Below are 24190 nucleotides of genomic sequence, written 5' to 3' on the forward strand. Positions count from 1 at the left end.
CAACTTGACCACCTCGCGGTCACTAATTGCTGTTTGGGCCGGAATTTTATAACTTCGCGTCCTATTGCCCCGGCTAGCCATGTTGACACAGCGCTCCAATGATGATCCCGTTTCATTTACGCCGTGGCAAAAATAAATCCGCCCGATCGCACGCCCGTCAGGTGCATTGCGCACCTTTATGCTGCTTATTTACGACTTGAGGGGAGGTTTTTTATGTTTACCTTTACGTGGCCTTTGTTATTTCGCACCAGAAGGGAAACAAACACTCATTCGCAACTGCCAACTACGCGACAAATTTTGCTCATGTTCGTTTTGTTCGAATCGTTTTTTTTTTGCGACGATGAAACTGTTGAAGATAAAACGCCATCGGTAGGCGAAGCGAAAATAAATAACACGGTGTGTCATCTTCATCGGTGTGCACGATCACCCTACGATTTACCTGAATTGCCCTGAAGGATGTGGCCCTTCGTGTCATTAGTGAGCAAACGCTACCGGTTGGGCACGGAACTCCCTAGGCACCAGGACACCCTAGGGACTCCAGGACGTGCATCGACGAAGCGTAACGATCGCTTTAAAAATGCACTTTTTATTGTGTCTATAAAAACGAATTCAATTAAACCTGCGTACCGGGCGACGGCGAAGACGCCGAGGATCCTAATCGCTGCCCATCAGCATCCTAATGATGGGACAATTTTTTTTCCTTCTCTCCATACCCTGACGACGCTTTTCCTGCTTGCTCCTTTCGTTCGCAGAGTTTATCGACCGGCCCGGGCAGCGCTAACGACGAACACTTACCGGGACCCGATGCGATAATTGGCCGGCAAGATGAGATGGTTTAAACGATCGACCGAGTCACCGAAACTGCTCAGTTTGTCCCCGCTGCGGCATGCCGAGTCCGGGAATGTGTACGGCGGCAATGAACCACTGGCCAGTGGGTTGGCCGGAGATCCTGACCGCCTTGGGACGTTCCGACGACGAAGTGCAGGCGATGGGCTTGAATCACAGCCTCCAGTTAGCTCTCCTGCCAGCTCGTCTGATTCGTCCGGTTCGTCCGGTTCGAGTGGTGGATCCTCACTTTCAACGGCAACCGGCTCTTCGGGCACTTCCAGCACGACCTCACCATTTTCCTACACCAGTGATAGCCTCAGCAAGAGCAGCAGCAACAGCAGCAACAGCAACAGCCACAGGATCGTACCCGTCACGCCACGAAAATCCCGCATAGGTAAGTCGCAGCACGCTGCTTGTTTTTTGGACATGCTCACATCCGTTTTTGGGGGGTTTTGGTCGGAATTTAGAGAGCCTAAAACACGAAGGAAGTGGACCATTTGACCACACCGAAAGCGACCGCGTTGACAGCTTAACGATCGGGAACGAATGGAAGGTGTTCGCACGCAAGATGTGCTTGTGGTTTGCTTCAGCCCTGGTGGCATCGAAGCGGAAGGAAATCCCGGAGCAAAATGAGGGATCCTGCTTGCGAAGAAGCGATCGAACGATCGGTGGTTGAACAGCTGTGTCGAGGGATTCTCAAGGGGATGAATGGCACGCCATCGGGGATTGTAAACTTTGGGAAAAACATGCACCTCATTTTGTGTGGTCCATTCAGGAAGAATGCAATCTGCATCGACCATGAAATTGTTTTCGGAAGCGGATGAAATTAGACCAAACCAGGGATACTCTGGCTAACGAAGATTAAGGATTGATGGGTTTTTGGAGAATTTATTTTTAATGTTAAAAGCACATTAAATGAACTTGCCTTAGGCTAATTTAAGCTCGTGTTTTTAGTAATAAATTCAATTTTTTTTTGCAATTATTTGTCAGTTCTGAAAACGATCTCAATCTAGCCTGTGCAAGGCTATAGATTGTATCATTATGTAAAAAAAGTTTTAAAAACTAGCTAGCTTTATAACGCACAATGCAATCTAATTTTTAAAGCTGTTCACTTTTACAAAATATTGTGTATTTAGTTGAAACAAAAACATATACAATACAATATTCCATATTTAAAAGACAAGCACTGAAGACGATGCAATCCACTGCGCATTGAGAAGCCTTCATTATTCGCTGGCGCCTCTATGCTCGTGCGTGGTTGCCTTTGCATGGTAACACCAGACAACGCCACTGTTCGTCCTAATCACCTCCTGCAGCGATCGCACCGAAGCGTGCGCACAAAATTTTCCCCATATTTCATCGCTAATCTCCGGCTACACGCATCCAGCGAGCCACATGGCTTGATTCCTTCATTTGCACACCTCGCACGAGGTTTCCGCAAGCCATCCAAAACGGATGAACTTGTTCACTTAATTGCTTTCGCTGTGAGCCAATGTTTTTGGCGCGTGCCTCTTCCCGATCGCGCTCCAGAAGAGCGAGGATCGCTTTGTTGCGATCCACCCCCGTGGAAGGGGTTGTTGCTTCCTTTAAAAAAACACACGCAGACGCATGTGATCTAGCTCCCCACGCGTACAGGAGTGGCCCGTCGCGATTTGTGTCGAATAAAATTCTCGTAAAATATTGAAATTTATGATGAATGGAAACGGTGATCGCAAGGCGGGATGGGATGGGCTTATTAACGCGCTATAAATAACGCCCGAAGCTGACGCATCGAACATTCATCGATGATGCGTCGCATTTTTTTTTCTTTCCTTTCGGTTGAGGGTAGATAATGGAGCTTCCTAACCCAAAACAGAAATGCTAATTAAAAGCAATATGTTTCAAGAGGACGGAGAAGTCTCCATTTTTCGGGCACTACTCCACTTTCCGACCGGATCGATGAAAGTGGAACAGGAACCTCGCGCGTGTGACGAACTGGATGGAGTTCATAAATCACACGATGATGTGAATATGCACCGGCACGGTGTTGTACTTGCAACCACACCACTGGTCCGAGCGGTGAAACGGTCATTGTCATTGTCATGCAAGATTGGAACCCTCTGCGGGCCACGTAGCGTGCATATTTTACACCCGAGGCCGCCAAATGGCGCTTGTCGTGAGCCCACGGAGAAAGGTGGCGACAAGGCGCACCTGAACATGAAAAGAAAACGTTGCCCGGCTTAAGATTGACAAAAAAACCGGATCACAACCGGCCTAGTTTAATAGGGGATGGCGCTTTTGTCGGTTCACGTGCGTGTGTTATTGTTTGCTTCTGTTCTGTGGTGGAGACATCGTGTACGAACCCTGGTCAGTGGGCCATGTTATGGGGAGTTCCTCGAAGTCGGCCAATGACTAAGGGAGAGACTCCGAGGGCTACTGTTCTAATTATTGTTTTAACATCTTAAGCTTTCCCTTTTTGGACATCCGCTTGTACGTGCAGTGGCGTGTGTTTTGGCGTATGTTGGTGTCTGTTCAAAACAAACCACAACCGATTCGGGTACGGAAGAGGGTTCTTTCGAACGTGAAGTTGGGATGTTTTGAAAAAACCACTTGCTACATGCTATAAATTGCGCTCAAACATCGTGGCTTGTGAAAATTTAAATGACAAAACACAATATTTACAATTGTCAAGAACACTCACAGGCCATCTTCTGCGAAACTCAAAATCCTTTCCATTAAAGACAAAAATCATGCAGCCTCATTTGGCCGTGATTGAACGTAAGATGAAACCCACGAAAGCGGAAAACCGTGCAATCGTAATCCTCTTTGCATTCGGCGCTTAATTAAAACACGGAAGTAGCCCCACCGGATGTCGCACTTTGGAACAGTTAATCCCAACAGCCCATTTGTCTTGTCACCGACGTTCGACCGGAGGCACGTTGTGTTTTCCCGCCACACGACATAAAAAAAGCAAATAAATAAACTGATTATGGTGATTTATTTCGAAACACATTATTGCATTATCGAACGACTCGCGAGAGCTTACGACCGATCGTAGGCTTTCGCGGATGTTGTAACACGATGATACAGCCAGAGTCTGTTTCTAGCCCTTGAAAGCCCTATTTCGAGCACGTCCCGATAAGCGTATCTACGGCGTGAATGGAAATGAGCGCTTAAGCAACCGCGATCGTTCCCAGTCCGTTGCAAAGTCGTGCGGGAAAGCGATCTCGTGGTTTCGTGGATGAACCCCGGGAAAGCACTTGACTTAATGTCCATCTATGTCGGTTCCGGGACGTGGGGTTACAAATTACAAACCACCCGACATGGGGCAAGGTGCACTAAAACGCTTAACCTTATTAATTCAATTTTCTCAACCGTGCGGGCATTGGTTGCCCGATTCGGTGGTCCATCTACAAACCCAGGCCCATTAACCTACTGAACCGCGCCCTTACGCGCGTGATCGCATTTTCCATGGTTGGCAATGGTGAACGGGAAAAGTGTGAACCTTTTTTTCTCTATTCAGAGCATTTCCTGGCTGACCGATAAGGGCGATCATGCCACCAGATGGCGCAGGATGCAATTGGCGAGTTGGGTGTGATCTCGAGCCGTTTAGTCTGCTCGCGGAATTGATCGGTTGACCCGCCAGGTTGCGACCGAACCGGGAAATTGGGGATAAAACTCCACAAACCAACGAACACAGAAGAGAGTATAGGTGAAACATTACCCGCGGAAAATTGGGTTCGAACTCAAGCACCCAACGCCCAGCACAGACTGCTCGCCACGGGTAATTGGAAAAGAGGCACGTACACATAACCTCGAGCGGTTCTTCCGGTGTTCCAGTGCCATGGGTGTGCGGTACTCTCTTTTTGTTGGAGCCTCGAAAGGGCCAACCGTCTTATGGGGGTGGTCAGCCTCAGCTAAATGCCGTTTCTAGTGCAATCGCGTGGGTTTGGTGAGAGTCGGCATGGTTAGAAATCCCGCTGAATGCCACCTCAAGACTGAGGAAAAGGAAGTAAAAAGCTGCAACCGAACCTAGCACAAACTAGGTCAGCCTGATGCACCGCTATTACGGGCGTAATGACCCATCGAATCATGATCGCTTGAACACGGCAGTGGAGTAGAAAGAAGGCCTTTTTAACGATTCGTTTCGGAAGTACATCTCCCGGTGAGAAGGGAGTCGAAGTTGGTTAGTTCTTTGACTGCAAAATCGTACGCTAGTCACAGGTTAACGCGCCCTCCAGGGGTCACAACATGGTCAAAGCTTTAATTAGAAGCCAGAAGTGCTATTGTGGCATGTTTGCAAACGAGTTCGATTGGTGATGCTACACAGCTTGGAGCGTCTTAGCAATCAACGAGTGCGCCGTTCGCTTGAGGCGGTTAAAACGTACCTTCAAACATCAAACAAGCCTCAAATTCGACTGAATAAGTGCACACCAAGAGCTCGCACTGAAGCGACCCTTCAAGTTCCTTCAGTTTCGCAATCGTAGCTTACGAAAGCGCACATCCACCAAAAGGTAGATCTTCATCAATTCCAACCCCAATAGCTCCCAGGACCAATCTCGTTGGACACGCGGCTTGGTGGTACATAATTTGCGAATTATTTCCCAATCGTTACCATCCACTCTGCATCGGCACGGTCGGCAAACGGTAATCATAACCATTAGACGGTCCGATTGCACGCGAACAGGATGCATGTACCGTGCAGACGTTCCCGCACGTCCGAAGACCTCGCGATTACTCCAACATGGTGCCACCTTGGTGAAGGAACCGTACCGGATCGTGCGCATCATGTGGCGAATGCAAATTTGGAAGGAAATCACAATTACACGCCATGGTTCGACCTTCGAGTGCCGAAACCTTGCCCAGCGTGCTGGAAGAGTCAGCACAAGTCGCAACAACCTCCCCAGCCAGGCAGATGGCTGGGAGGGCTCAATTAGCCGCGACGAGCGCCAACTCTGGGGTCTTTGGAATGGAATGTAGCGACCAAGAAGCGATTTCCTGCGGGTCGTCACGGCGCCTGGCATCACCGGTCGGTACGCCAGACGGCTCTCGACCGGAGTGGATTGTATAAATATTCCGACCACAGTGAAGAAAAGCAAACGCGTGGACTCGCGAGACGCGAGACGCGAGAACGCGTTTTCAGCGGCAGAATAAAAATAAAAAGCCCCCATTTCCTGTCGTAATTCGTTTGCGTTTCCCAGTGACAGATGCTAATAACTCACGTGCTCATCGTTGTCGTTGTCGCCGTCTGGTTGCAGCGAGTTCTTGAGAACATTCCACTTCCAGGAGGCACGCTGGTTGTAGCTATTTTGTTGTCCGTTCGGTCGGAATCGGACCCAGCGAGGGATGAGTTTTGTTTCCTTCGCTATCCGCTTGCTAGGTGGAACAGGACAAAACGGTTTTCCTCGAGTGACATCGACGTTTTCTGCCGCAATATTCGCAACCGGTCGTAATTGCGAGGAACGCACCGATCCCGCTAAATATCGTTTACAAATCTCGTCGTCTGCCTCAAGGAGCCAAGTAGAGTTTTCCAACCAGTACTACCTGCTGTACGTCGGATGGAAGGTCGAGAAGACGACTTGGTGGCGCGAAAATCTGGACGTAATTTCTGTAATTGGAGCAATTTCTAGAAGACCGATCGTGTGGTTAACACACTGGACAAGTACTCTGATAGGGCTGGCAAGTGCAGAACCGCGATATATATCTGACGGACAAAGTCAACGTCCGGTGCTTTATGACACAACTAAACTGATACCTGTTTCTTTTTGTCATAACATGTTTGAGTTGCACGGAAATGGATTATTTTAACCTTTAACAGTCCGTTAGTCAAACAGAATTGATTTTTTCAATGTAACTATGAGTGTTTTTCCCATTTTAATCCTATAATTGAAGCTTATTCCACCCTGTTGCTTTTATTATCATATATATGATAAACATTAAGAGCGAAAAACAAGCGAATAGAATTCGAATGGTTCGAAAATACTTCACGGTTCACGCTCGACTTGGAATGCTTCGTCATAATTGATGAAATATACAGCTGGAATGTGGCCGCTGCTTAATATTCCTTTGTAGACGTACACAAAAAAGGTGATGCAGTCTAAATTAATGCCACCGTATCCGACAATAAATTATTTCGTTTGAAAGAAAAAATGATTTTTTTCCAGACAAATTGCGTATGGAAGCCCTTTTGAGACCGTCAGTTGTCCAGCTTGAGCCACATTTGATGGCCTAATGAATTGCTCATGCAAAACCTGACATAGAAGAACATTTCAGGTGCGCCTTCCACCTACGAGTGGTCATTTTGTCGGGGAGGAACATAAATCGTTTCCGTTTAGGAAGGAACCACTTTGGAATCCACCAAACCCTCCCGAACATGTGCGCGACTTCTCCGGAAGATGAACCACACGGCAATGGCTCGATCAAGCTTTGACGAATATTAATTAATCTCCACCAGTATTTCCATGTGTTCGCCAACGTGTGCCAGACCAAAAAAAAAAGCATCTAAAACACCACGCATGAGACATTTTGAAATTCCACCCGAGCGAATGTTTCGCTAATGTGCGATCATTCGCCATTAATCATAACGCCTCGCTGACTGCCGGTGAGAGCGTTCGTCGTCCCAAAAAGTGTCACTGACCGAGGGAATGCTCACGTGGAATTAAAATTTACCACAAACTAGTGCCGTGCTCGAAATAGAGCTCACACCCGCTACGACGAGAGATGCCCGTGTAATCCATTTGTCACGCTTACCGCGGGAAGCCATCAATTTCGGCCACGAAAACCCGCGCGAATATCCACGCCACTCAAAGATGGTTCCCGGTTTACGCAATCGGCTCAAGTGACCTCCAAAAGTGTGCTGAAAAGTCGAACCCATGTGGCATGCAAAAAAGCGAAACGTAGCATAACACTTCGACCCAGAGCAAGCAGCAGCTACGATGATGATGATGATGATGCGAAAACGGGTTTTTATGCTGGCCAACTTCGCCACCCGCCTTGAGGGCAAATTTCTTCGGTGTAGGTCGACCAGGAGGTTTGGTTGATTTTTGTTTCGCTACCTCCTTGCGTCACGTTTCACATTATCGCATCGGCCGGCTCGTAATCATCATCCCTTTCTACGTTTGCTCCCGCGAAGGGTCGCTCAAAGGGTGGCTTCTGCCCAATGCGAACATTCTCATGTGGTCTCTCATCTCGGTTTGGCTTCACATTTGCTTTTTTTGCAGCTTCTTGAAGAAGGTATCGACGAAAAAAAAACCAGTTTCACTTATTATCTGACGACGCATCCGAGCTGTTCCGTCGCGTTCCATTCCTGGTCGGTCGCGGCTGACGTTTACTTTCCCTTTTAGGATTGCAACGTGCCGAGACCTCTCGTGCCCATCCCAACGACCTCGTGGTGCACCGGCTTGGGCACGGTTTTGTGACATAAAAAAATCCCCACACAGGCGTGTCCTCGACGATTGTCTCCCACGGATGAAGTGCAGTCGTCGAACCGCGTGATCGAATTCAGCGATCGAGTGATCGCTTTTCCGCGGGCATCCATCCATCCTGGCATGGTTTCGTAATCGCCATTTGGGGCGCGGACAACCTGTTATAAGGTCGGTTCCGAATCGGAATTAAAAGCGACCCGCTGCTGGTTCCGATTCCACTCCTTGTGCAGCGAACGATTTTTTTCTCTTCGAACCCCCTTTTGATTTCGCGAGCATTTTCCTTTCACTTCGCCCGCGGGTTGAATGAAAAACAATAACGGGCGAAAACTCTGGCCCATGTGGTGTAGGTGCAAAGGGGGAATTTTCGACTCGAGATGGTGGAAGTTTAATTACATTATTCGGAACCGAAATCGCGATGCAAACCTTAGAGGAAACAAAATCCACCAAACCGGTGCGCTTAACTATCGAGCCGTTTGCCTGTGGTTTTTCATGGCTCCTTTCATTTCGCGCTCTCGTGTTCCTATCGGTGTTTATTGATTTAGATGAGGCACGACCGGCACGATTGAGATAATTAATTTAACAAATAAATTGGCCAATGTTTTGCCATTTTACCGCGCGGAACCACCCCTACGGCGTGACCTTGCACCCTGCGCCAAAGTTTATTGCACGCTGCCGGTTTGTCCGCCCAATTATGGCTCACTTTGTAGTCATCTGTTTTATAACGTTACTCTCTGCGGCGAGTTGTCGAAACTCACCGCCAACTTCGATTCGATTTCGACACGAGAAGCTGTACCACGGACACGGTTGACGGGAATGACGGGAGTATTAATATTTATAAAAATTTTCACTTTCACCCTCACGGTGTGTTTTTTTACAATACGCTTGTTTTTCTGCTGTATTTTTGCGAAAACGAAGAAAGTCATCGATTTGGTTTCAGTTTGCGCTCGCGCACTTCACGCCCGAACGCATCGATTCCGTTCCGGTGCGTTTGTTTGGCCAAAAAGCGATTCGTTCGCTTCCCCGCGTAAATCAATTGAAAGCAAAAGGAATCGGGCATTTAAATTTGAAAGAAAAAAAAACCCCAACGAACTTATCAACACGTGTTCGAGTGAAAAAAATTATGTACCAGCTCTGGTTTGTGGAAACCTCACTATCGCGCTAGTAAGTGACCCCTTTTCTTTTGTTTGACCTCACACGCGGCTTAAAACGCCCTACCATCTGTTGCCCGAAATATGCCGCACGTTCCTTATCAAACCACGTGCATCCTTGCCAGTGTCGCGCGCTTAAATCCATCAACGAACGCCCTCTCGTTTAGGTCCGGTGACCTCCACAGTCTGACAGCAGCGTGTGCGTAATTAAGTGCTCACGTGTCTCCAAAGCAGCGACTATTGATTTCTAATGACTCAAGCTCGCCACCTCTGCTGAAACAAGCTGTCTTCGGTGTCGCGAAGTGGTCTGCGCCCCTGATGTTCCGCAAATAAAAAGCGCCCACTTTTGCACCTGTACGCGCGCGTTGTTTGCCTGAAGCTAACGTACCTCGATCGTTGATGACTTTCGAAAAACCATCTCTCGTACCGGGACCGATCGCACGGTGGAGCAGCGAGTTTTTGTAGCGACAACCCCAAGTAATGTGCCTGACATGTGTAATGTACGCAAAGCACTAAAAAAAGGGCAATGCACAGTGCGGCTGAGGCGAGAGAAAGAGACCTCACCAACTCAAGCAGCTGTTAATTGATCGAAGCGTGAATATTTATGCTAATTCATTTCCACTGTCGATCGTCCGATCGCGAGGAAGAGTGAGAGCGCGCAATAGTGAGTGTGTCACCTTCGGTCGCGGTAGACGACCCACGAGGACCGATAGATCACCGGACGGGTACGGATGATCGACTGGGAATATTAAACACTGCTGCAGAACACACGCCACACAAAACAAACGCTATCCGTCATCGACAACCCAACCGCGGTCCAGCTGTCCGTCAGATGTGGAGCCACGGATAGCGATTGGGCACCCGCGTTTACGTCATCCGCTGACCGGTAGTGTGCGAGGCCCGAATCCGCCCGACGAAGGAACCACGACGACGACGACGACAACAAAGATCGACCGATGTTTGGGTTTCACTCGTGCCCGCGTGCCACAGCCGCGGATGGTGGCTTGCGCTCTCTCTGTCTGGTGTACTATCGCTCTATCGCTGTGTATGCGCGACCCCATGGGGCCTGAGCCCGTGCCAATGGGGACCACGGCCGTTTAGTCTGGCTTTACGGTGCGTTCGGGTTGACGTTTTCCGTTGGTTCGCGTGATCTTGCGAGTGTGTGGCGCGTTTTTTGTTTGCGACAAGGATCCTTTCAGGATAATCCCCGTTTTCGTGGTGCACCAAGGGCGGTGTTTGGTAAGGAATGGCAACCGGTCTCGGGGGCGGGGGAATATTCCTGGGAATCATGAAACCACGCGGGACAACATGTACACCAGTGAACCGGTGAATTTTGATGTCACATACCAAGACAACAGGGAATGTCAGAATTTTTGACGATCCTCCTTTCGCCATCCACGGTCTGGCGCGATCGCGAGTTCAGGGTCACCCCTTTCTGGGCACTTGGTGGTGCAAGACCCGGCATGCAAACAACCGGCGCGACATGGCTCTCCCACCGAGTGTCTGTGTGTGTGTGTGTGTGCGAACATTTAGCTCGAGAAAGGAAAGCAAACGCATGGCAAACGGTTTGGCCAGTTCTAGCAAACTGGAACACGCACGCCGGTGTGCAGTGTACACTTATGCGCTTATTATTGTTGCCCTGTGTTTGTGGTGTGTTGGCCTTTCCAACGGCGTGTTGTGTCGCGGAGGACCTTGATGGAAAGAAGAGAAAAAAAAGGAAAAACAATCCATCCCAAGCCCATTTCACGCCAGCAACGACAAAAATCCAACACCGTCTGGCACGGAGTGTCTCCAACCTGTGGGCTTGGGAATGTGTTTGCTGTTTCGAGACTTCTTCGTCTTCCTCTTTTGCATGTCCGGACTTCCGAGATCGGTCTGTGGTTTGCGTATTTGGAGCATGTCCCGGAAGGTTTCCACCACCAACCACCAACGAATTTTTACGCGAAAGTTATAATTTATTGCTCACGTTCTGTCTGGGATGCATTTTTCTCACTCACTTCTCTACATCAGACCCCCCAGACCGGTCTGGTGGTGCTTCTGTTTCGAAATTCCGTGGCTCGGTCCCCGTTCAACGTACAATTCCACATATGATTAATTAACCTGCCAATATCTCTCTCTCTCTCTCTATTTTCATTGGACCACGGAACAACAACAGACCTGTCACCCGTCAACTGGGCAAAACGGACGGGATCATCCGGCATCAACTGCTATAGCATCGAGGAAGGGCGGGTTATCGAGCGTCCCAAAGGTCGCTACGTTTCACCGATACGCATCAAGCACAAACAGCAAGCACTCGCGAATGCGGCGACGACCTGCACCACGAACGCCACAACTCCTCCTGGTCATTCACATCCTGCCACGTCCAACATCATCGCCAACACACCCGTGTCGAGGCGAATACTACTGCAACGGGCCAGTGCCGATAAGAGCGCTGACAGCTCAACCGCAGGCAGTGCGTCGTTGTACAAGCAGCTGAGTCGTTCGATCGGCAACATCGTCGACACGATCGAGAGTCGCAGTCCGTCATTAAGCCAACGATCGATACCGTACAGGGAGAAGAAAAATCCGCTTGGAAGCACACGTCTATCCTGCTACCAACCGATCAGTCTCGAGGGCAAATCGGACGAGGGTTCAGAGGCGATCTTTCGTAACGATCACCAGCATGCTGCCAAACCGGAAGTCAACAGTGCGACCCTACGAGTGCAGAAAGTGCGCCATCCGCTGTACAAATCCGTCGACGATCTAATCTTCCTTGGGACGACCGGTGACGTCATCGTGCCATCGACGGCGCCTTCCGTTCCAACTGCATCGACTGGAGCTGCTTTGGAAGCCGCAAACCCAAGAGAACCCGCAACAGAAACGAGCACTCATAATCAAGGCGCAGCAATTGTTGCATTACAGCAGCGATTAGCTTCGCCGAGTGCGTCACTGACGGTGGGGATCGACTCAAGACGGAACCAACAACACGCTATCGTCGTTGATACGGACCGACCCCAAACGAAAACTGCTGCTGAGCGTCGTTTATCGTACCCAAGCGTGGGGAGTCCTGGGATTTCGATTGACCACCGTGGCTTAACGGTGGTGGTCTCGGACGAACCAGCGGCCTGTAGCACAACTTGCGAAGTACCAAAGAACGAATCCGCAATCACAACGACGACGGAGATGGCGGATTCAGCGGACCATGATGAGACGTACGGGTTCGCGCAGATGCGCACAACACTTGGTCCGATCGAGACTGCGTACCGGTTGCGATTGGAGGCGTTCAAACACGAGTCTGGGCACGATGGAGTTGCCCCACTTAAGACCCCAAAGAGAAAGGACAACTTCACCAACAAGATCCGTGCGATGTCGGACCGCACGCAGAAGCTGTTCTCGCGGATCTACTCCACGAACGCCAGTGCGACGACTGGTCAGAAGGGTTACTCCTTATCGGCTACCAAATCGCTCAAGAAATCCACCGGCAAGCTGTCGGAAGCGAGCCGACGTAGTGTCAGCTACGGTGCACTGCCTGGGTTGGGCGATTTCCAACGGAACACATCCAAAGAGCACGCTGGTGATTACGAGGACATCGAGAAGTCCGTCGTAGAGTGTCGTCACGAGGACGACGATGAGGACCGAGTGGTGCCTCAGGTGAAGCAAATCCCGATCGACGACCTGGAGGCAGAACTACTGGGAGGTGTTGGAACCACAGTCATCACCATCGGCACCGGACACACCGACGCAGAGGACGGTGATTCTGGCATTCTGGTGAACGAATCTGGCGCCTCATCTATCCTCGAGACGGATGACGTGTTCGAACAGGGTCCCAGAATTCCCTGCATTCCGACCAAAGTGCAGGGTGGTGGATGTTTGGACGCCACTGAGTTCAAACTGGTCACGATCCGGTTAGATGATCCGGTTGACCCGGAACCAACCGTGGAAGATGGAACCGGTGGGTTGGGTATCATCATTACGCCGATTGCCACCTCGGAGGGAGAAGTTAGCAACCGCTACAAGGTGGCCCACGTGCTGCCTGGAGGACTTGTTTACAGGTAAATAGTGTGACGCTTCGCATACACTTTATTAGAAACCACTGCGAATGGTAATGACTCATGCTTTCTTTCTCTTCTGCCACCTAACAGAGAAGGTTCGATACAACCGAACGATGAGATTGTCAACATCCTCGGGAAGCGACTACGTGGGTTGTCGATGCGCCAGGTGCAGGAGCTACTCAACAGTTGCGCCCGCAATCGGGGCTTGAACCGCACCAGCATCGATCTTGTCATTTGCCGTAGCAGGGCAAATGGCATCGATCAGCAGGAAGGTGACGATCAGCAACACCATCTGCAACAGCGGCCACCCTCGTCGGCCAGCCGGAGGTTGTTCCGAAACAGCCGAAAGATATCACTCGATTCGTACCTCGAGGACGAACGACCCGATCACAGTGGGAGCGAGACCGGTTCCGAGCAGGATACGGCCAATTATGCTTCGATTGCCATCAAGTAAGTCTAGGTCCAACCGAATTTGTGATCTTAGTAGTCACAATTACTCACTCTTCTTTTCGGTGTCTTCCAGAATCGATGGCAACAAGTACAACACCCTCGGGACACCGAGACGCACGAAGCAACCGCTCTCGATGGTCTACAAACCGCAACAGCAGCAGCAGCAGCAGCAGCAGCAGCATCAGCAGGTGTTACAGCAACCCCAACAACAACCACCTTCCCTTAACACCGTCTCATGCGATGGCACAGAGGTTGATTCGCAACCACCTTCGCTGGACTGCGCCAAACGACGATCGTTTACGAAAAACGTCTCAACGACGCAACCCTCTAACGCGTCCTCCAAAGTCGTCCGTCGGTCACTGGTTGGCAAACAGACGACGACTACTCCTCAGCAACAGCTGCTGCAACCAACCGGATGTCCACTGACGACGACCCGCAGTACGCTGAATCTGTGCGATGACGAGAAGCTGGAACTGCATGCATCTACCTCGGATGATGCGGAAACAAGCAGTGGTACGAGTTCACTGGAGCTGGACAAGACTACCGCCAGCAACTTCTGCACGTTACCACGTCGGCCCAAATCAACCGCCCTCTGTTCGTTCCACACGGTCGCATTCGAGAAGGGTCCAGGCAAGAAGTCACTCGGATTTACCATCGTAGGTGGACGGGATAGTCCACGTGGGGCGCTCGGTATCTTCATCAAGAGTATCCTGCCTTCTGGTCAGGCTGCTGAGGATGGGCGGTTGCGAGCGGGTGACGAGGTGCTAGCAGTTAACGGACAAGTCTGCCACGATCTCACCCACCTCGAAGCCGTGAAGATGTTCAAAAGCATCAAGACGGGTGAAATTGTGCTTCAGCTGTGCCGCAGGAACAAGTCCTCCCATCGCTCGATGGACATCGATGCTAATGCATGCTGAGGAGGACTAGCGGACTGGGAAGCTCGGTGAAAGACTTATTAGCGGGTAGATAGGCAGGTCGAAAGATGCTGTACAGGGTGGGCTAAGGGAGCTACTTAGTAGGCGCGGCGTTTGCAAGTTAAGTTAACGTATAGTAGCGAGCTTAGTAGGCCGGTGGTGTAAATATCTGCTCGGCATGCTCGCGCGTGTCCTGGCGGCTAAAAATAGTGTAGTGTTCGAGCGACAACAAAATGGCGCAAACTCTGTCAGACTCTGTATGTACGTGTATCGAATATAATTTAAAACATGTGAATCTACCTGTGTGTTTTTGTTTACAATATGCTCCATCATCCCTGTAATGGTTTCTACGCGATGCCAATTTTCCTCTCGAACCGAATCAAATCGTAAAGAAGTGAGCTTATATTCTTACGCCGTGAGAAGTCTCACTTTCATTGCCCCATGCAACGCATAGCAGCCCAAAGAGGTAAAATGTCAAATACCGTTTTACAATGCACTGAAAGCGACCTGAATGCAATACGATCGCTTCTGGGGCAGGCAAAAAGTTCCAATAAAACCAATAAACCGGCGCGATTTATGTGGAGAGCTCGCGATGTGGTGTAGCTTTCGCACCTTCATATGTAGCCGGTAGGTGGGTGATTAGATAACAAACTTTATGACAACCTGTGGCATGAACCGGAGCACCACCCAGTCGGTGGGCGATCATCCACGTCCATTTACTGCTAAATTACATCACACCACAAATCGATACCGATCACCTCCAGTGGTGGTGAATTCAATTTTGGAACAGTTTTCGATTTTCTTTCGTTCCTCCCACGCAAGACAAGCACAAGTTTTTGGTTCTATAATATTACGTTTACTGTTTCTGCTCTTAAAATTTCCACAAAATGTACGCCATCACTGGACAGATTGAATTTTACGCCTCCTTCCTCTCTTTTGCAATTCCTTCGCGTTATGCAAATTGCTCCACCGTTGGCATCCAGAACCTCTATATGTCATGTGGAGCATTTGGGAAGCAAAAATAGCAGCGTGTGTGAGTGTCCTGCTTGAATTAGTCCCGCTGCCGGAACTCAATTCCTTGCGTTCCGCTGGAACCGAACTTTGTGTTGCGATAATGGGTAATATTAGTAGTTAGATGCGTGGTAAATGCATAATAGTTAAGCAGTCGGGTGAAAATGAAGGTGCTGCTTCCTTCGCTAGCGGTTCTACTGTAGCGCCCTACGTGGTTTATAAATCGTTCTGCTGTTCTACCATCTGTCAGGAACCATTCTTCTCACCATACATTTTCGATCGTACGATTCTGGTACAGGACTGGTGGCGACCATCTGCTGCCTGCCTGCTAGTTGACCTCGCACCGGTACATGTAGTCATTTTGTCAAACTATGATCCTTAATCAATGCCTCTTGCGTCCGGATATCTCCTCATGGGGACCATCACTCAAATGTCTTGTATATCATTTCTCTCTTTCTCCCTCCTGCTCTATCTTTCCGCCACGATAGTGGAAGTATTCCACACTAGGAATGATCGTTCTTCACTCTCATCACCACCTCAGTTCTTGATGTCACTAATGCGCCGTGACAAGGATCCTGCCGCGGACGTACCATGTGACTTTCTACCGGTAGTCGATCCCAAAGTTCCAGTACGGTGTGATTGCACAGTCGGATACAGGTTGAGCGGAGCCAGATTCGGATTCTCGATGCGCGTAGGTGACGATACCAGTGGAACGGTGCGGCCTGCAGCGACTCTGTTCAACGTACCCAACACCTCCTGCGGTTCCTGATAACCTGAGTCCATATCGTCAAAGTGGGCGTACGATTCCATCAGCGGCGTTGGATCCTCATAGTCGTAGTCGACGAAACCGGAATTCTCGAACGAGTTCTTGCTCTTCACGATGGTACCATGAGCAGACGGGATGTACTGTTCGTGCTTGCGCCCATAGTCGATGACTTCGTAGTGATCCTCCGGGTTACCACCGTACGACTCCGTGATGAAGTGCTGCGTGCCGTGCGGTGTAAGTGCAGCCCACAATGTGCGATTATCCGGTCCGTACGAGGGTTGATGCGGTTGATGTGGCTGCTGTTGCTGATGATGGTGATGATGGTGCACATGGCTGGTCGGGTAGAGTATCGTACCACCAGGCATAAACACGGCCGCTTTGGCTGAGGAAGGCTCATGACCAAGCGCGTGCAACGGCGGTTGCTTCAGGTTGCTGTCATGATACGAGTAACCGAAGGAGCTGCAACGGAAACAGAAACGACTGAAAACGATTGAGAACCTCAAAGGAGTCTCCAAGTGGAGTTTGTTGCGGGCTGCCGCCATTACATACTCGCGACATTTCAGCAACACCATCGCCAACAGCGCCCCAAGTAGCAACACTCCGACACAGGACGATATAAGCACCAACACCCAGGTGTCGTCCATTCCTGCAGAAGTTAAAAAGATGGTTATGTCCTCGAATCATTTGGGAATTTCACATAGTCCTACCATTTCCCGGTAACTCGACAAACTCCATACCGGACTGCTCGTTCGCCTTCAGCGATGGTTCACAGATGAAAGCGGCACTACACAGCAGGCTGTTGTTGCTGTTGCCGTTCGCTTTGCTGGCCACCAGCGCGTTTTTCGGCAACAAAAAGGACGACAATGGAGGCGGTGGCATCGAAAGAATCATATCGGGCGGTGGCCCCAACTCGAGGCAATCCCCAAAACAGCTCATGGTGGCTGACTCTCCTCACCCGTTCACTGGTAAATGCAAGGACAACGGCTGGAACGAAAGGACGCGTGTTACACGGGGCCTGCCAAGGTTCTGCAGTTTTCTTTCAATTTTCACTCCAAATCCCGCAAAAACGACACGGTGATTGTATTCACAACAAGCCACCGAACACGCAAAACACAAAAGCAATCACTAGCTCACAACGCACCTGAGAGAAAACGGCTTTTTTCCGTTCCACCGTAAAAAGGATACTTTCGTGGGTTTCGTTTCTCGCACTACTGGAATGCCCGTTTGTGTTTGGTGTGTAGTTGCCAAAGGGAAAACACATCCACACAGGCCTACTGCGACGTCCCCTTTTTCTTCGCGACGTGGAAAACCTCTGCGCTCGTCCGTGCGAGGACGAACACGTCCCTACGGGTGTGTGCGTGTGGTTTGACGTCTGCGCAGGCGCTCGGCATCCCCGCGCGGAACTGGCGGGTGGATCTGGTTGGGTTGCTGAAAGGCGTTGATGTGCAAGCGGTGGGTATGTTATTATTGATTTCTGAATTATGTGTTTGCTTTCGGGCGCAAACGGGGCTACGGGATTTCTCCTGACTCCCGTGGCTAGTCCAATAGAGGGGGGTTGGGTGCGATGAGTCAAAATAAACATCGACGAGTTCGGTTCGGTATGCTAAGGGTTGAAGTACTTCCTTTCCTGACACTCCCGAGTTAGGTATTTCCCCTTGAAAAAACACATGAAAAGCAAAAAACATTCCCGGCGGTAACCGGAAGGAATTTTTCGATGCCCTGTATGAATCCGGAAGCGAACAAAAGTAGCAGCTGTGGCGTCCTACCGGTCGGCCTTGTTTCATAATTGAGGCCCGCAGCTCGGCTCACGACGCAGCGATTTATGGCGCCAATGGGAAGGTTTCCACAGGGAAAAGGCGTCCACAGCAAGGACCGTTATTTGCACCTGTGTGTGCGCGTGTGGTGGTGCAGGCAGGCAACAGCTTGTAAGAGAAAATTCATGCCCCTTGCTAGGGAGGCTGGGAAAAGCGCAACGGCAAGGATGGTCACGGTCTGGTGGAAAACCCGGTGAAGGCGGCATACCGTTGCCTTGGCTTCCTTTAAGCATTCGAATCTGGCTCCCGGGAGGATGCGCAGCAAGCCACAGCAACCCAACTGGCACGGAGCGAAAGTTTTCTAATAGGATTTGTTCATATGGGAACGCTACGAGGCACGCAATTGAAAATGCAATTTAATTGCCACCGCCAGTTTTAATCCATGTAATATGTTTAATAGAGTTACGTAGATTTAAATTGCATTTATAAATGCCTTTTACACACGTTGTCCATTTACAAATCATTCCCAAAATTCGGCGACGTTGGTAACAAATTGCATGCATGAAGATTCTCCAGTTCATTGTACTTCAGTTTATCTACCGAAAGATACCCTCAGATACCGAAACTCGCCTCCACGGTAAACACTGATAAGCAAGCGTCATCACCTCCAAAGGAAGATAATCCGACGAAATTGGATAATCGTCGAGCAAATATGACGTACTTTGGGACAGTGTGCTGGTCAACATCACCGGAGAGTGATTTCGATTCATCTTATTAAATGAGTAACTCGTCCTTGCATAGGTCAGGTCGATGACAGTTGGAATTCAGTCCTTACCCCTATGGCGACCGTAAACGGGTCCATGTCGCGTGCGGATAATGTAACCCCTTTTATGGACGCCTTCTAGATGTGGCAGCGTGGCAGCAGCAACGTGTACTCGAACTGCATCATACTCGTAGACGTGGCAACCTTCACCTCAGACTTCCTTGCTTGTTCTGCGATGTCCAGCATCAGACCGTCACAACACGATCAGCTGCTGCGTCTTAACCAGAGTCATTCCTACGCCTCCAACCAGAACCACAAACGTATGTATGTACCTCCGTATGTAGACGCGATAACGAGATCCACCGTGGCAAATCACGTTTGAGCGATGTTCAAACCGGAGAGGATTAGGTCCGTGTGTGCTTGGCAGATCCGCATGGCACTCTGATCTCTGATGGACACCAAATCTGCGAACAATGGCAAGAGCAAGCGAAAAATGTACGAGTTATCTCATCCCTCACCCTCGCCGGTCTCGAGTGCTACCCTTGTCCTGTTAGACTAACATGAATGGCCGCTCCTCACTTGGATCCAGCCAGGTTTACAGTCAGACGACACTGCGAGGGATATTAATTCCGGACGGCTTTTCGGGTAAGGGAGTCACTTGAATCGCGATCGCGACTCTCATGCGGCTCTACGCTATCGCTGACATCTTTTAAAATAGCTCAGCCACGCGCCGCACGGTGTCAGTCGTAGTGTTCTAGTCCCTCGGGAAGGTGATTGTCACCACACGCATCCGGACCACACTTTCTCCTTGACGCGAGCGTGCGACTGCGTGTTGTCCGGACGCTTGGCTGCCAGTTGAGAGGCGACTTGGCTCGAGTGCCGCTAAAAATATCCAATCGGGCGTAATTGCAGTGCTGGCCACTTCCGTGTTTGCCGTTCCCGCCACCGGGCAGGGTGTGGATCGCGGGACTTCTCCGAGAATAACACTCCGGACAGGCGGTGGAAGTTGATAATTCGAAGCGTACACAGAGTGCGCGGTTCCGTGGTGATGGATCAAACCTCCACGAGTACTTCGGGGATAGAGGATGGGACGGACGCGGCGTTGGAGCAACGACTCCTCTTCAGCGTGGTCGATTATGTCATCTTTTTCACGATGCTTGGCATGTCGGCAATGATTGGCGTGTACTATGGGTTCTTTGCCAAGCAGAAGCAGAACAACACGGCAGAGTACCTGCTTGGCAGCAAGCAGATGAAGGTGTTCCCGGTGGCTATGTCGATGACGGCAACGTAAGGCACTTCCGGATCATGGAACTAGCACAGCACCGATGATTCCTTTGCCTTTGGTTCCACCTTTCCAGGCATATCTCGGCCATCACAATGTTGGGTGTACCGGCGGAGATGTACAAGTACGGCATCCAATACTGGGCTTGCTCGATTTCGGGGCTGATCGTCACCATCTTCATGGTGTACGTGTTCCTGCCAGTGTTTCACGAGCTTCAGACAGTGTCCTGCTACAGTTACATCGAGCAGCGATTCGATAAACGTACCCGTACCCTGGCCAGTGGGTTGTTCATGTTCTACTGCCTACTAAACACACCTGTCATCATCTATGCACCGGCCATTTGCTTCAGTCAAGGTAAGTCATAGCACGCCTCCTATGATCCGGCCACCGACACTCACTTACTTGACTTGTCGGTTGTCCACAGTAACCGGCATCAACGTGCACATCATTACACCCATGATTTGCTGCATTTGCATCTTCTACACCACGTTCGGTGGCATTCGGTATGTTTATTTAGAGGCCAAGGTCACAGCCGACTGGATACATATTTGTACAAGCTCCTTCGTTACGGAAGAAGCATTATGTTATAACCGTGTTATCAGCATCAATTGTGCCAACCGTTTCGCGGACCTTCTTTCAGTGCCGTAATTTGGACGGACACGCTACAATTTGGTGCAATGTTATGCGCATTGTTCGTGGTGATGACCCTCGGAACGCTGCAGCTGGGTGGGATCATCAACGTATTCCGGTTGGCCGAGGCTGGTGGTCGATTAATATGGTTTAAGTGAGTTCTTCAAGCTGCAAGCCAAAAAAAGGAGCACCGTAATCCGTTGTTTCATCATTCTTCCCAGCATGGACCCTGACCCTTATCTGCGCACATCGTTCTGGTTAGTGTCAGTAGGACTGACATCCATGTGGATATCGAACATTGGCGTGACGCCAGAGTGCGTCCAACGTTTTTTGACCATCCCGGACATGTCGAGCGCAAAGAAGTACGAGTCCGTTTCCGGCTTACAGCTTTCTAAATGACACTCATGTACCTCCGGCACTTTCAGAGCGGTCTGGATATTCGGTGTTGGGCACATCCTCGTGAAGTTGTTCTCGGTGTACAACGGGCTGCTGATCTTCGGCAAGTATCACGACTGTGATCCCATCCACGACGGTACAGTCCAGAAGTATGATCAGATCTTCGCCTACTACGTCCTGGATGTAGCGCGAAAGATCCCCGGTCTGCCAGGACTGTTTGTGGTAGGCATCTTCTCCGCTGCACTATCGTCTATGTCGACCAGCATGAACACCCTCTCGGGGACGCTGTTCGAGGACTTTATCCGGCCGAGGTTCGCGCTAAAGGACGAAACGGCCAGCACCGTGGTGAAGATCATGGTCGTGACAATTGGTTTCATCTGCTTGTTGCTGGTGTTCGTCGTCGAGCAGCTGGGCAGTATCTTCAGTTTGGCCATCTCCGTGTCCGGCGTGACGTCTGGCACGATGCTCGGAATCTTTTTCTTGGGCATGTTTTCTCCGTACGTCAACGGAAAGGGTGCTTTTTGGGGTGCGATAGCGTCGCTTGTGTCGTTAAGCGCAATTGCCGTCGGCGCCCAACTGGAAATACTGGGTGGAAAACTTAAGTACGAAAGCTTACCGTTCCGATACGACGGTTGTACCGGTTTCAACGTAACTGGGTAACTATTATCCTTTGCGAGGAGCTATACATCCTGTACAGAACAAAGTGTAACGTGTGTTGTATCTCGTTTTCAGGACGGAGACAAGTACATTCTATCGAGACGCAGCCAACCACGACAACTCTGAGGTACCATGGGTTTTCCGCATCGGATTCATGTACTACTCGCTCCTTGGCACGCTCATCGTTGTGGCTGTGGGGATTGTAGTGAGCATAGCAACCGGAGGCCAGAAGGATCGTGTCCCACTGAACCTTCTAACACCGTGGGTGCGACCACTGTACAGCTCGTGCGATATCACTAACTTTAAGGGCGAATACAAACTTGCACGAAGCTGTGAGATGACCGAAATAGAGAAAATTCCCAAATAATCCACATGCGCACGTCAAAATTGTTACAAACCCCCGAACACCGAAACAGTGATCCACTCACGGCAGTTGTTTCGTTCCGTCCACACTATCAAATAGCGGGTCGAACGTAGATTTTATTAGGCAGTTTGTTCATCACATATCGAAGCCGCTCTTCACGTAGAGTTTTCGCCAAAAGTGTCGCAGCCTGATCCGCATTGCTGTAATCCTGCTTGAGCGTTTCATTGTAGCACTCGTGTAGCCAGTGTACTGCCTTAGACACGTTCGTGCAGAACACCCCAAACACGTCACGTGTGTGCTGATACCGGGCCGGATGTACCATGTCTGTGAGGAGGTAGATCAACGCGTGGCGGACCGCTGACTGCTGCCGGATGGTGATGTACGGGATCTCGACCGATGGAAGTGCTGCCTGAGCTGCCTCGAGTGCTATCAACGCCCCATGGCACGTCGAGCGTGCATCCAGCGCCAGTGTGATCGTCTCCTCCGCGTCCTTCGAGGGTCGTATCAACTCCCAGCAGTCTACGACCTCATGTAGACCCTTGGCGGCCGCTCTAAGCAATCCACCTGCGATGCGCCATTGCTCCACGGCCCCTCCGAGTCGGTCTCGGACGTCTCGAGCCGAATCAAGCTCCGCATCCAGCTTCTGCTCGGTTGGAGAACCATACGCGCCATTGTAAACCTGCGCCAGCACAAGGTCCTGTTCGTGGTACAACCGTTTCAACCGCTCAAATGCGGTGCGTAGCGTAATGGGACGCTTCCGGGCGTGTGCAATCATCTCGTCGCGAAAATGTTCCGCTTCCTGCTCCATAGCCGTGCGTGAGAGTCGCGCCACAAACTCCTCCTGTTGTGCGGCTTTGAACTGATCCGACAAAATGTCAAGCTTGAGCACAATCTGAAAAAAAAACAGGCGGTCAGGGTTAGTTTTGAGAGCGTCGGATGTATTGCTTGATTTTGACGTACTTCACGAACCTTAACCATCTCCTTTCGCGTGCCTTCAGATTGGCTAGTCTCTGGTCTTTTAACGCCTGCAATGGGCACTCCATTGGGAATGATCCCATTCGCTTGGGCACCAACGGGTTGTTTCCGGTTCAAACCGGAAGTATCCGTGGGTTTACGAGCACTCTGAAGTAGGTCCACCCACGCTTCAGCCGTCATCAGCCGCGGTCCGGGTGTTGTGCTTTCCAATGCGCAAATTTCTTCGTCCAACCGGCGATAGGCTTGAGCCATGGTTTCCGCCGGATGCGATGGTTCCAGCGTTGAATGTCCTTGTGCGTTCCTGCCGACCGGTGTCGGAGGATGTGGAGTCGACGATTCCTCGACCGTAACGGACGATGAACATCCCATGACGGTGAGCATCACTGCGTTAGAACCGCGAGAACGTGCTGCGAAACGTCGCTGGACGTTGAAAAGAAACGCATAAGGATGGACCATCGGCAATTGCGCTACGTTTCACTTCCGAGTACCAACTGAACGGAACCGTCGGTGGGCTCGTTCACACGTGCGCCGTTAAACTAGAGACCTTGGTCAAAGGTCCCGATGGCAAGGGCGGTTTAACGAATGTCACGCCAACGTTTCTACCGCACGAGCTCGCACCTCCATGCTCTCGCGCGCTTATCTACATCGATTCATCGCAAACGCGAAGGCAAACGACATATTCAGCGTATTAACAATAACGCTATCCTTGCATGACATCGCGAACCGCACAAAAGCGGTTCGGGTTACTACCGTACCGGCGGAAGGATTATTAATTTCGAATCCTGTAAACGGTGGCGAACATGATGAACTATCGGCTC

The 24190-nt window shown here is 50.4% G+C and overlaps 4 protein-coding genes across 4 annotated transcripts; 2 read left to right on the forward strand and 2 right to left on the reverse strand.

The window, feature by feature from the left end:
- Nucleotides 1-825: 825 nt before the first annotated feature.
- Nucleotides 826-15063, forward strand: LOC128725108 (uncharacterized). The gene is made up of 4 exons (XM_053818827.1): nt 826-1222; nt 11535-13410; nt 13501-13860; nt 13934-15063. Exons 1-4 carry the CDS (start codon nt 826-828, stop codon nt 14775-14777), a joined length of 3477 nt encoding a protein of 1158 aa, XP_053674802.1. The 3' UTR covers nt 14778-15063.
- A 554-nt stretch (nt 15064-15617) lies between these two features.
- Nucleotides 15618-17487, reverse strand: LOC128723497 (uncharacterized). The gene is made up of 3 exons (XM_053817246.1): nt 17259-17487; nt 17101-17197; nt 15618-17031 (listed from the first exon to the last, which is right to left on the reverse strand). The coding sequence occupies exons 1-3, from the start codon at nt 17485-17487 to the stop codon at nt 16323-16325; spliced, it is 1035 nt and encodes a 344-aa protein (XP_053673221.1). The 3' UTR covers nt 15618-16322.
- A 2629-nt stretch (nt 17488-20116) lies between these two features.
- Nucleotides 20117-22400, forward strand: LOC128725249 (sodium-coupled monocarboxylate transporter 1-like). The gene is made up of 7 exons (XM_053818978.1): nt 20117-20355; nt 20427-20704; nt 20775-20853; nt 20991-21134; nt 21202-21342; nt 21406-22032; nt 22109-22400. The coding sequence occupies exons 1-7, from the start codon at nt 20117-20119 to the stop codon at nt 22398-22400; spliced, it is 1800 nt and encodes a 599-aa protein (XP_053674953.1).
- Nucleotides 22401-22488: 88 nt separating this feature from the next.
- On the reverse strand, nt 22489-23927 carry LOC128726244 (uncharacterized). The gene is made up of 2 exons (XM_053820042.1): nt 23358-23927; nt 22489-23289 (listed from the first exon to the last, which is right to left on the reverse strand). Exons 1-2 carry the CDS (start codon nt 23826-23828, stop codon nt 22489-22491), a joined length of 1272 nt encoding a protein of 423 aa, XP_053676017.1. The 5' UTR covers nt 23829-23927.
- Between the last annotated feature and the right edge of the window lie 263 nt (nt 23928-24190).

This window comes from Anopheles nili, chromosome 3 (genome assembly GCF_943737925.1).
Source record: "Anopheles nili chromosome 3, idAnoNiliSN_F5_01, whole genome shotgun sequence".
Taxonomy (NCBI): Eukaryota; Metazoa; Arthropoda; class Insecta; order Diptera; family Culicidae; genus Anopheles; species Anopheles nili.

Bases quoted from the DNA above. Each gene is read 5' to 3' on its own strand.
- LOC128725108 (XM_053818827.1), top strand. From the start codon at position 826: ATGAGATGGTTTAAACGATCGACCGAGTCACCGAAACTGCTCAGTTTG. The intron at 1,223-11,534 runs GTAAGTCGCAGC...GAACAACAACAG, and splicing joins GCCACGAAAATCCCGCATAG to ACCTGTCACCCGTCAACTGG. The intron at 13,861-13,933 runs GTAAGTCTAGGT...GGTGTCTTCCAG, and splicing joins TATGCTTCGATTGCCATCAA to AATCGATGGCAACAAGTACA.
- LOC128723497 (XM_053817246.1), bottom strand. From the start codon at position 17,487: ATGAGCTGTTTTGGGGATTGCCTCGAGTTGGGGCCACCGCCCGATATG. The intron at 17,198-17,258 runs GTAGGACTATGT...TAACTTCTGCAG, and splicing joins TGTCGAGTTACCGGGAAATG to GAATGGACGACACCTGGGTG. The intron at 17,032-17,100 runs GTATGTAATGGC...AATCGTTTTCAG, and splicing joins GTGTTGCTGAAATGTCGCGA to TCGTTTCTGTTTCCGTTGCA.
- LOC128725249 (XM_053818978.1), top strand. From the start codon at position 20,117: ATGGATCAAACCTCCACGAGTACTTCGGGGATAGAGGATGGGACGGAC. The intron at 20,854-20,990 runs GTATGTTTATTT...ACCTTCTTTCAG, and splicing joins ACCACGTTCGGTGGCATTCG to TGCCGTAATTTGGACGGACA. The intron at 21,343-21,405 runs GTACGAGTCCGT...CGGCACTTTCAG, and splicing joins GACATGTCGAGCGCAAAGAA to AGCGGTCTGGATATTCGGTG.
- LOC128726244 (XM_053820042.1), bottom strand. From the start codon at position 23,828: ATGGTCCATCCTTATGCGTTTCTTTTCAACGTCCAGCGACGTTTCGCA. The intron at 23,290-23,357 runs GTACGTCAAAAT...TTTTTTTTTCAG, and splicing joins AGATGGTTAAGGTTCGTGAA to ATTGTGCTCAAGCTTGACAT.